This window comes from Dermochelys coriacea, chromosome 3 (genome assembly GCF_009764565.3).
Source record: "Dermochelys coriacea isolate rDerCor1 chromosome 3, rDerCor1.pri.v4, whole genome shotgun sequence".
Lineage (NCBI taxonomy): Eukaryota > Metazoa > Chordata > Testudines > Dermochelyidae > Dermochelys > Dermochelys coriacea.
The window spans coordinates 116,130,615-116,142,863 of NC_050070.1; the positions used below are offsets into that span (position 1 = coordinate 116,130,615).

The 12,249-nt window shown below is 41.1% G+C and overlaps 1 protein-coding gene across 8 annotated transcripts in view; it reads right to left on the reverse strand.

The window, feature by feature from the left end:
- Positions 1 to 890: 890 nt before the first annotated feature.
- The window catches only part of RMND1 (required for meiotic nuclear division 1 homolog), a 50,740-nt gene continuing 39,381 nt past the window's right edge, over positions 891 to 12,249 (reverse strand). For 4 of the 8 annotated variants that reach the window (XM_038394373.2, XM_038394372.2, XM_043511204.1 and 1 more), the window contains exons 7-13: positions 11,993 to 12,238; positions 11,555 to 11,661; positions 10,944 to 11,008; positions 9,785 to 9,861; positions 8,489 to 8,609; positions 1,327 to 1,443; positions 891 to 979 (exon numbers count right to left, since the gene is read on the reverse strand). In XM_038394373.2, the coding sequence (XP_038250301.1) occupies positions 947 to 979; positions 1,327 to 1,443; positions 8,489 to 8,609; positions 9,785 to 9,861; positions 10,944 to 11,008; positions 11,555 to 11,661; positions 11,993 to 12,238 (766 nt within the window). In that variant the 3' untranslated portion in view covers positions 891 to 946. The remainder of the gene's footprint in view (positions 980 to 1,326; positions 1,444 to 8,488; positions 8,610 to 9,784; positions 9,862 to 10,943; positions 11,009 to 11,554; positions 11,662 to 11,992; positions 12,239 to 12,249) is intronic. The other 4 variants (XM_038394376.2, XM_043511206.1, XM_038394378.2 and 1 more) reach the window with 1 other exon arrangement.

Consider the following 12,249-nt stretch of genomic DNA (forward strand, 5'->3'; position numbering starts at 1 on the left):
CCTGCAGCTGCAGGGGTTACATCAGGATCAGATTGCTGTGACGCATGAGGTTTGGTACTGGCAGGGGTGGCTGAACTGTTCATTGACCTTTCTTCCAGAACTGGGGCAGTGGGATCCAACCACACACCTCTTGGTTCAGCCTTGTATCATTCAGGGGCTTGATTGTGGGAGCCGCAGGAACCAAGTCTGGCCTGGATAGGGGCTGCAGCTTCTTGGATCCCTTTAGAATTGACAGAGACCACTGGTGCTGAGGCTGACTCTTTAGACCTTTGAACCAAAGTCTGAATGGATTCAAAGGGTCTAGCCTCAAGGGCTTCCTTAAGCAAAAGTTGTTGCAGACAAATCTCCCTGGGGTGAAGGTCTGACAGATTGAACACCCAGAAGGTGAATGGCCTTCTCCTAGATATTTCAAGCAACAAAAATGAGAAAGGAAGAGAAGCTTTCACCAAAAATGGAAAAGAGGGGGTAGGTGTATCAGCATCTTTTCAGTGCTCAAAGGGAGCAGGCAGCAAACACTTCAGTACAAGGGGGGCAGGGAGAGGAAGTAGGGGTAGCAGTAAGGACTTTGGTATCCATGAACCAGAACAGGCTGAGTGAGTCACCTCCATGATAATTGAGGCAAAACTGTCACCTTGGAGACATTTATTGACATAGCATTTCCTACTCACTGCAGAAACTTCACTTAAAATGCATAAATGCTATAGATTAGTGTTATATCAAAAGATCAGTTGTCTAGTAGTACTGAACCTAACTTATGATTTATTCATTAAGTTCATAGTTTATTTGAACAGATGTACATTTATACATAACTATATTTATTTAGTAAGACAATTACAGCATTTTCCAGAAATGTACAGAAAATAAAGAGGTGGGAGCAAGGAACTTTTTTCGGTTGTGAATATGGTCTGGTCATACTTTTTTCAGATGTTCTTAGCTTCTGCCATGGTCAGAAAACTACTCTGGCAAGTTCAAACATGACCTGCGGAGTAATGAATACAAGTATTAATAAGTATTTGCATAGTACAAGTTCTCTTTAATACTACAAAAAAGGTAGAGGGTAAACAAAATAATCTGAAAAGGTGGACTATAGCTGCAAATCAAAAGAAAAGGCTGTGATGATACATGAAATAACCAAAACTGAAGACTTATTCCTACACACAGGCTGCATAAGCAGAAACTATTCCAGGATATTTCAAATCATGCCATGTAAAATATACAACTGCTTATGTGACCCTGCAACAGTGGGCGACTCCTGCATCATATTTTCATTATTTAATTTTTTCCTTCAGAGTGATTAAAAGCGTGGCAACAGAACACCAAACTCACCTCTATAGTGATAAGTATGACTATCATCCATTCCAAGCGCAGGGCACGTTTTTCATTCAGGTGATTTCGCATCAGGTCCGTCAGCTCCATGCAGTGCTGAAGCTTCTCATTCATTACCTGCAGCAAAAATATATGCTTTCAGTTGAAGAGTCTGCACTTGCACAAAGCCTGAGTTAAACAAATTCTATTAAATCATTAAGGAAAGCTAACCAAATGCAGAAATTATCTAACTTAAACATGACTGTTTGGTTCCCAGGCTGATAGAGATTTTTCCCTGTGCAAAAGTGTACAGCACAGCCCTTTGTTGTACCACACAGCCCCCCCCTTGGCTATATGAGGCAATGCCTCCTTGACCCTCTCAGTTCATTCACACCGAATGCCCTGAGACTAGACTGATACACAAGGGATTGGGTGGGGGATTGTGGAATACATGCCTGCATCACATCTCGAGGAACCATTTACAGTAAGTAACTTTCTTCTTCAGGTAGATGCAGCTGTGTATTCAACTTGTGTGACTCAAGCAGTATACACCTCAGGAGGCTGGGCTTAGAGTTTATCTAAACCAGGAGTGCCACATAAGCCTAAGCACAACCTTGTGTGGCCAGACAGATTCTACATATTTTAATAAGATTTAAAGGCACTTGTATTGATTTATATTTTAAGTTCAGCTTGTTTTGTATGTATAGATAGAAACAACCTAGGTACGATATTGTCTATTTAAAAACAAAGAAATCAGTGCATAAAACATGCATCAGATGAATTATAGTAAACAGGAAAAAAAACCAGTAATGAATCGGCCATTAGCATATTGTGTTGAAGCAGTCCGTGGACCTTATGAAATGCTCTGGTGGACCGTGTATGGCCTTGGGCCATAGGTTGGGCACCCCTGATATAAACAAAAACTGCAGGACTGCCCCACTAACATTTGCGTCTGTTCTGGATGATGTGGTAATGGCAGAATGGTTCGAAAACGTATGTACTGATGACTATGTCAGCCTCGCGAATGTCCAATATTGAGACATCACTGAGGAACACTATTGACGTAGCTTGCGCTCTCGTAAAATGAGCTCGCACCCACTTGATGCTTTTATAGCACTTTTCATCCAAAATCCTCAGAGTCCTTTACAAACACTAATGATTTAAGACACTCAACATCCCACCATTAGGTAGGTATAACTTCCTTAGCTCCCCACTATCCCCAATACTATCAGGTCCATCATAGCCAGAAACTTTTAAACAGATTAATAGGTCAAAGATTAAGTAAGCAATAGGCAACGTCTGTGACACATCTTTGGGTTAGTTCGCCAGCTGATGCAGTTCAGGGCAGTACTGAGAACAGTGAACTGAGTGATTTACTGGAGCAAGGTGAGATGTTGCCTTCCAAAAAATTCTGGAGGGAGGAGACTTCTGTAACTTGAGTTTCCCTATCACCGACAATGTATGAATCTAGCCTATTCAGTATTCACACAGTGAAACCTGTCTTGACTTTGTCACTGTCTTTTTACTTAAGCAGCTGTGTAATACAGTTTCCAGTTGAGAAAAGATACCCAGCTCTTCTTCACAGGACTCATAACACCCTTCTTGCCCTTTGGTGTCCACTAAAACTCCTTTTATGTCACAACCAATGCTGTTGGGGAAAAAAGGTTCCTCAAATGGTAGTTACTTCATGTATTCCAAGAATTCAGAGACTTCTAATATTAAAAGGCTCTGATTTAATTTTCTGTTGCATCTCATTCATGGTGGTTTTTTTTTTCTTTCTGTGACAGTCAATAATTGGATTAAGAGCCTGTAACTTCCACTGAGATCAACAGTAGCTGACCTCTGGTTCAGGCCATTAAATAGGTAACTTAACCTAAGACCTTGTCTGCAATACAGAGTTTCGTCAACAAAATAGTGGAGGTGCACACACTACAATGCTCCTTCTGCCAACAAAACACTCCTGCTTAGCCAACAAAACAAAACCACCTCAACGAGAGGCATAGAGCTTTTTGTGCCAAAGTTCTATCGACAAAGTGTCAGTGTAGACGCTGCACTTGGTTATGTTGCTGTAAATAGCCTCCAAGAGGTTTCCTACAATGCCCATCCTGACTACTCTGGTCGCCGTTCGAACTCTGCTGCCCTGCACCCAGGTACACAGGCATCTGCCGCTCCCCCTTTAAAGGCCCAGGAATTTTTGAAATTCCACTTCCTGTTTGCTCGGCATGGACAGCTCACATCGCACCTTCCCAGCTGACCATTGCAGCTCCACGCAGCAAAGGCTCTCCTGTTTGGAGCACACCTGAATTGTTGGATCTGCTGGCACTGCGGGGAGAGGAGGCTGTGCAGTCCCAGCTCCGCTGCAGCCATAGGAACTTCGATACCTATGGTCAGATTTCTCAGGGCATGTTGAATAAGGGATACGAACAGGACAAGCATCAGTGCCGTGCGAAGATAAAGGAACTGAGAGAGGTGTACCAGAAGACAAGGAAGTCAAACCATCATGCTGGTGCTGCACCGAAGACCTGTTGCTTCTATAAGGAGCTGGACGCCACCCTCGGTGGCAACCTCACCTCAACCACCAAGAGCCCCATGGATACTTCGACGGGGGGAGACAGCAGACAACCACAAGGACAAAGTTGTGGACAAGGAGGCTGAACTGGAAGATGATGTGGAACACATGGCAGAGTGATCCAGTGGCGAGTCAGGACCTCTTTTCCACTCTGAAAGGGTCTAGCCAGTCTCAGCAGTCTGTCTCTGGCTCACATGATGCAGGAAACGAGAGCTCTGGTAAATGATCTATTTGACTTGATGCTGCTTGGTTATATGGAGTAGAGCTGTCCTTTGCTTTGTACATTCTAGAAGTGGGTGAAGGGATAGAAATGTAAAAGACTAGCTGAGTTTGCATGTGCTTCCCATTCCCCTGTGCAGCTAAGCAGTGCAGCGGAACAGTGTGTTAATGAATACCAAGATTTCACAGGAATCCTCCAGAGATATCTCTAGGAAACATTCCTGGAGGTACTCGCTAATCCTCTGCTGAAGGTTCCTTGGCAGAGCCGCTTTGTTCTTCCCCCCATTGTAGGAAACCCTCCTGCGCAAATTGGCAATCACTTGTGTAGGGATCAAAGCAGCACACAGGTAAGCAGCATAGGGACCAGGTCTGAAGTCGCATGCGTGCAGGAGATGCACCCTTGTTACCCTCAGGAGGCCAAAAAACAAGAACGCAGGGCATGGAGAGAGACTTTAAAAGAAAATTATAAAACAAGACAGAAAGGAGAACCAGGAGTGAATTTTAATGGGCCAGGAGGGGATGATGAAAGTGATGGAGGAGCAAACGAAGATGTTGAAGTCCCTAATCATGCTACAGGCAGAATTCATGCATGCTCGATACCCCTTCAGTCAATACAGAACTGCTTTCCATGCCCTCCCAAACTCCTCCCACATATTCCTTGCAACTTCCCAGCCCATGTTGGTATCTTGTTCACTCCACCCCTTTGGACAACTTCCAAAATGATAGCTGAATGAACACACACCTACAAGAGGCTACACTGCCCTTCATTGTTATCTCCTTTCCCACTAAGCCTTTTGTGTGTGTTGTTAATTGGTATTTAATAAAAACATACTCTCTGAAAGATAACCAATCTTTATTTGTCTCTTATACACAGTGGCTGCTGCTGGAATTAAGACACAGTTGCAACTTGATCATTTGCTGATTACAAATCACGATCAGGAATCATCAGAATGTTCATGAAAGATGGCAAATTAGCAAAGCACGGCAGACGGTTGTATAGAAGGACACATTACTGGTGCTCATTGTCAAAACAGTGCCTCAAAGCCTCCTTGATTCAAATAGGCCCCCCATTGTACCCCTCTAATAGCCTTGGTAGCTGGCTGCTCAAGATCAGCCACAAGGCGATCCACCTTCACACTCTACCTCGGGGAAAACTTTTCACCCTGAGCCTTACAAATATTATGGAGCACACAGCAGGTTGCTATGACCCTGGGAATATTTTCCTCACTGAGGTCTAACTTGCCATAAAGACAACACTAGCATGCTTTTAATTTACCAAAGGCACACTGTATGGTCATTCTGCACCTGCTCAGCCTATTGTTGAAGTGCTCCTTGCTGATGTCCAGGTTTCCAGGGTAAGGCTTCATGAGCCATGAGAGTAAGGGGTATGCTGCATCTCCCATGATCACTATGGGCATTCCAACATCCCCCTCTGGAATCTTCTGGTCTGGAAGTAAAATCCCTGCTTCCAGCTTTCTGTACAGGACCGTGTTTCTGAAGATGCGTGTGTCATGCACCTTCTCGGATCACCCCACATTGATGTCAGTGAAATGCCCATGGTGATCCACAAGCCCCTGCAATATCATAGAGAAGTACCCCTTCTACTGATGTACTCCGTCACAAGATGGTCCAGGGCCAAAACTGAGATCCGTGTGCCATCTATTGTTCAGCCGCAGCTAGGGAATCCAATTGCCGCAAAGTAACCACCCTTACAAGCACATTGCCAAATCACAGTCCTTTGTAGCAGGATGCGATTAATGGCCCTGCATGCTTGCGTTACTGCAACCCTAACAGTGGACTTACCGACTTCAAACTGATTCGCGACCATCTGGTAGCAGTCTGGCTTTACCAGCTTCCACACGGTAATTGCCGCGCACTTCTCCACTGAGAGGGCAGCTCTCATTTTGGTGTCTTTGTGCCACAGTGCTGGGGCAAGCTCCACATACAGTTCCAGGTAGGTGGCTTTCCAAATCTGAAAGTTCTGCAGCCACTGCTTGTCACTCCAGACCTGTATAATGATGCGATCTTAACATTCAGTGTTTGTTTCCTGAGCCCAAAAGCAATGGTCCACTGTGTGCAGCTGCTCTGTGAATGCTAAAAGTAATCTGGTGTTGTTTCTTTCCATGGCACACAGCAGGTCAGCCATCTTTGATTCCTGTTCATGATACACTGAATGACCAGCTGCGATGTGTTCATAACAGTGACCACAACAGTAGAGAGCAGTGCAGGATCCATCCTTTGAGACAGAGATAGCAGGCACACAGTAAACTGGGGCCGTTGAAAAATGCTGCAAAATGCAATTGCAAGCCCATGGAATGATGGGACAGAAAAAAACTGCATCATGAGACGTTGAGCCCACATCCATGATACACTGTGATACACTCCGTCTTCCCACAGCTCCTAGATGAAGAAGGTGGCAAGTTGCACAGTGGGATAGCTACCCACAGTGCACCAGCTATGGACGTGCTCTGCCAACAGAAGGAGCATTGTGTGAATATGCACAAGCAATGTAATTATGCCGGTTTTCAATCGTCAGCATAACTTGTATCGACAAAACTCTGTAGTGTAGACAAGGCCTAAGCAGCATGTTCATTTTACTACAGCTCATTCTACCAATTGATTAAGGTGTCACAGGAACCTTCTTTGGTTTAGCTAAAAAGATTGCTTTGCACCTCAGTGGCCTTTTAACTCCTCTGTTTCTTTAAAACACTTTTACTTCATAAAAAACCCCAAAAGCAGAAGAAAAAAAATTTATTTGCTTCTTTACATAATGTCTGGTATTTTAGAACAAAAGAAAAGCTCTTCCTCTTGAAAACTTTATTTAAAGTCTTAGAAAAAATACTCTTTACATGTAAGCCTGAATGATAAAGGTTAGCTGTTTGTCATGGCCAAAAATGGGGAAGTATCATGAATCTGTCACAGAAAAAATGTAAATAAAGAAAAACTTATAGAAGAGGATGCAACTTACAGGCCCCTATTATTTTGTACAAAATATCTTTGTGCAGTAAATAATATTGAACTTTTATTAATTAATAGTTTAAAACCATTAAAAAATCCAGGTCACTCTCAGTCTCTGCTTCACTGGACAGAGTCAAATTTATAAAAACTCATGGAGTAGTCTTGCTCAGCAGAAGACTAACCAGAGTCTGCCATAGGATAAGAGGGAAGGTCCTCTCATGGATTGGTAACTGGTTAAAAGATAGGAAACAAAGGGTAGGAATAAATGGCCAGTTTTCAGAATGGAGAGAGGTAAATAGTGGTGTTGCCCAGAGATCTGTACTGGGACCGGTCCTATTCAACATAGTCATAAATGATCTGGAAAAAGGGGTAAACTGTGAGGTGGAAAAATTTGCAGATGATACAAAACTACTCAAGATAGTTAAGTCCCAAGCAGACTGAGAAGAGCTACAAAAGACTCTCTCTAAACTGGGTGACGGGGCAACAAAATGGCAGATGAAATTCAATGTTGATAAATGCCAAGTAATGCACATTGGAAAGCAATCCCAATTGTACATATAAAATGATGGGGTCTAAATTAGCTGTTAACACTCAAGAAAGAGATCTTGGAATCATTGTGGATAGTTCTCTGAAAACATCCACTCAGTGTGCAGCGGCAGTTAAAGTGAACAGAATGTTGGGAATCATTAAGAAAGGGATAGATAATAAGACAGAAAAATATCATGTTGCCTCTATATAAATCCCTGGTACATTCACATCTTGAATACTGTGTGCAGATGTGGTCACCCAATCTCAAAAAAGATAAATTGGAATTGGAAAATGTTCAGAAAGGGCAAAAAAATGATTGGGGTATGGAACAGCTTCTGTATGAGGAGTGATTAATAAGACTAGGACTTTTGAGCCTGGAAAAGAGATGATTAAGGGGGGATATGATAGAGATCTATAAAATCATGTGGTGTGGAGAAAGAAAACAAGGAAGTGTTATTTACTCCTTCTCATAACACATGAACTAGGGGTCACCAAATGGAATTAATAGGCAGCAGGTTTAAAACAAACAAAAGGAAGTATTTCTTCACAAAAAGCACAGTCAACCTGTGGAACTCTTTGCCAGAGAATGTTGTGAAGGCCAAGACTAACAGCGTTCAAAAAAGAACTAGATAAATTCCTGGAGGATAGGTCCCTCAATGGCTATTAGCCAGAATGGGCAGGGATGGCGTCCCTAGCATCCGTTTGCCAGAAGCTAGGAATGGGCAACAGGGGATGGATCACTTGATTCCTGTTCTGTTCATTCCCTCTGGGGCACCTGGCATTGGCCACTGTCAGAAGACAGGATACTGGGCTAGATGGACCTTTGGTCTAACCCAATATGGCCTTTCTTATGTAATTACAAAGACTTGTTATGGGTGAGGGAGAACCTCCTAATTGCAAAACACTTACCTTAACTCTGCGATTAATGCTGAGAAACTGACAGGTTTTGTCATAAAGCTCTTCAAGATTCTCTCTGTCCCAGTAGAAGTCAGGAGTTATCAGCAGGTCTGAACTCAGATTTATACAGTGCCTAAAGAAGGATGGTTATGGTAGTTAAAATTTTTTTTAGGCAATTAAAGGTTCAAATATTTATATTGCTATTTCAAAGCAATGATTAAAGTTTATTCAGTTTCCTACCAATTTCTACAGTGTTTATTTTAAAAATATCAACTGTCACTGTATGAAGTATTTCCCCTTATTCCCTATAGAAAATACAAATCCAAGGACAGGAGACTAACACTAAACAGTAAGAATTGCTTAAATTGGTTGTTCTGAGAATACGGAAAGTCACTAGACCCTCATGAATGAGTCACTTTTTGCGATACAGCAATATCAGTATAGACAGATAGGTCTAAAATAAACAAACTTATTGTAACACAATGCTTAGGACTGAGGTGCTGAGCATCTACAACAATAGACTTGAGTGTGAAGCACCTTCCTTCCCAGGCCTGGCCTTTTGTCACAACAGCATCAAAGTTACTTTGTCATATCTCCCACCTCCAGCACAAAACAGATACTGAATGCTGGGAAGGTTATCAGGATCACTAACAATAGCTTCCCCTAGCCCACAGGCAATAGGCTCCTCTAGGTGTGGATATGAAATCCAGAGCCTTAGCAGTGTTCATATTATAGCTGTGTGTCTTCATAGTCCTTTTTTCCCCTTCCACCTGTTAACGTACTAAATTTAGTTGTATGGGTCATATATAATAATGTGTATTACAGTCAGACTTATGTGATTTGTGAGAGGGACACAACAAAGGAATCATTTTTATCACAGTAAAACTCCTCATATCTTGACTTAAAAATTGCCAGTTTTGGAGAATCCAGCACAAACCCTGCTAAACTGTTCCAATGGCTAATTAGCCATACTGCTCAAAAAGTACACCTTATTTCCAGTCTGAATTTGTCTAACTTCAACTTCCAGCCATTGGATTGTGTTATACCTTTCTCTGATAGATTGAAGAGCCCATTATCAAATGTTTGTTCCCCATGTAGACACTTATAAATTGGCTTCAAATTATCCCTTAGCCTTCGCTTTGTTAAACTAAAATAGATTGGGCTCTTTGAGATTATCACTATAAGGAATGTTTGCCAATCCTTTAATCATGGGTCACAGAAATTCTTTCTTTCTGACTTGGGACTCTAAGAATCTATTAATATACTTTTTGAAATGATAGGGTGTGAGCCCTTAAAAAAAAAGTTTACCGTAAGGCAAAGAGTTCCCCAATTTTCTGCATTACATCAGCATGAGAGAGTTTCACTTTTTTTCTTGATTTTAATATCTAAAGAGAAGTTAGTGATAACTCGTTAGCCAAAGACATTCCATAACTGCTTATTTTATTTAAGCTCGGTTAAAAAACAAACAAACATGAATCCTACACCCTGAGCATTGTACCAATTGTTCAAACTATTCCTTCTAATGTGCACTACTGCACATTTATCAACACTGAATTTCATCTGCTGCACTACTGCACATTTATCAAACACTGAATTTCATCTGCTACTCTACTGCCCATTTAGCTTGCATTGTTAGGTCGCTCTGGGGATCCTTAGTCTTCTATAGTCTTGATTTACCTAAATAATTTGGTAACCTGCTGTGTCACATCCAACTGATCAACCTTTTCCTAGATCGTTGATTAATATATTAAACACCACCACTCCTAACACAGACCCTTGGAACACCCCTTGTTAAACTTTTGTCAGGCTGAAAATGGACCACTTATTCCCTTTTATACTGTTTAGTCTCTATTCAGTTTCTAACATATGATAGAACTTTCTCTCTTATCCTGTAACTACTGAGCTTTCTTAATTTCTTCTTTTGAGATGCTTAAAAAAGTGAATAAATTGTTTTTAAAGAGACAAGCTAAGGATTTCCAACCCTTTCCCCAGAGAAAGAAGTCATTGAGTTGTGCTTTCAATGCTGTGGTTTCCACATAGGTGATATGGGACATTGCAATCTTGATTTAATTAAAATATCAGAAAAACTCTTTACTTGAGTTATTCACATATGAGATTTTAATCAAGTTCATGTTGATTTAGATTTTGATTTAGATCAGGGATGCTGCACTATTCTCTGACCGAATTTTGAAAAAGTGGATACTTTATTGTACATGCACATGCATGTTCTAGCAGTGCACCTGTGTGAAAACATTTTTGCATGCAGACAATCACCTCCCTTTAAAAAAAGGTTTTAAACATCTTTCCTTATTCCACCCAGTGCAGATGCTCTGAGCTTCTATACCTGCTTTGGCTTTACAGTCAAATCTATTTGCCATTCAAATGCTTTCCCAATATTTCTTTCCTGATAAAATTAATTCTTTACAAAGAATTTAAAAAAAAAAACCCAAGTAAACAGAAATTTCACCTCAGGAATTGACTGGATAGATTCCACAAAATTATCCAAGGATGATTCCCAAATGGCCAGTTTTACTGCAACAAAAAAATTAACAAAATAGCACAATACATCTCATGTGTTGTCTCAGATTTCAAGTAACCATAAAATACAGTGCCTATCGGCCAATGTTTCAAGATTCCATTGAACTCTATGTGCGTCAAGCATAAACTGCTGCTATCTTCTAGTTAATCTAATACTAGAAGAGTATTTAGGGTTTGGTAAGGGAAAAAGATGTAAACTAAAAAAAACAAGTTTCCTCAAGCATGTTGTTTTAAAAGATTTACCTGTGATTGAAGTAGGGCTCCAATTTACAAAACACAAGTTAAAAACTATGAGAGTAATCCTCACATTTAGCCTCTGGCAACTTACGTGTATATCTCACTTTCATGAATGAGAGTAACCCATGTAAAAACAGCAGGTACCCAACAGGGAAAACAGACAGACATTCACCATTTAATACATATATAAAGTTTGCTTATGGTCATCTTCTCCCTCCATCCCTGTTATTGTATATGTCCAAATTTGTGATGGCATTTCACAATCTTAAGTAAAACTGGACACTACATAAAGTATTAGCTTACCAGAAAGGCAAAGAGCATTTGAAAAGGCAAATTTCTGCAGAATTACTTCATCAATATCCAGATCAGAATTTAACAAGATTTCTCCTCTGTGGAGCTTTGACTGGCTTCTGTAAAAACAGGATTGAGACATCTTCATTGACTAAGTCACCTCTAAAATGAACAGTCAGGGTAGAATCCTTTACACAAGGAAATTCCTCATGCATCTTTTTAAAAATTTAAAAACATGGAGCAGTGTATATGACTGCTCCATCTCACTTCCTTGCATTTTGCTCTCAATCACAATTAAAGCGAGAGAAAACCCACCAGGAGCCCTTTCTTCAACCTCTACACCAGCAACTCTTCTGCAAAACCTAATATTAGTATCTTCTACAACAACTGCAGCACTACTGAGAAAATTCAGAGAAACAGCAGGACTAAGGACTTCTCTTTCCCACTCACTTCTCCTCCCCTCTTGCGCTTTCTCTTTCTACTTCATTGTTCTTGTTTTCATCTCTCCTACTCTGTTCTGTCACTCTATTTCCGCTCCTTTCCCTTCTTGAATTGCGATACTCCTCCCCAACAGCTCTCTTCAGCAGCAAAGTAGAAGTCATGAGTCCTGCAAGTTTCAAGGTGCCTTGCATAAGTCCCAACTCAGTGTCTGCGAAGCATCCGAAATGTAAAGTACAAATGCTGGTGAAGGAGAAGCTAAAAATAAT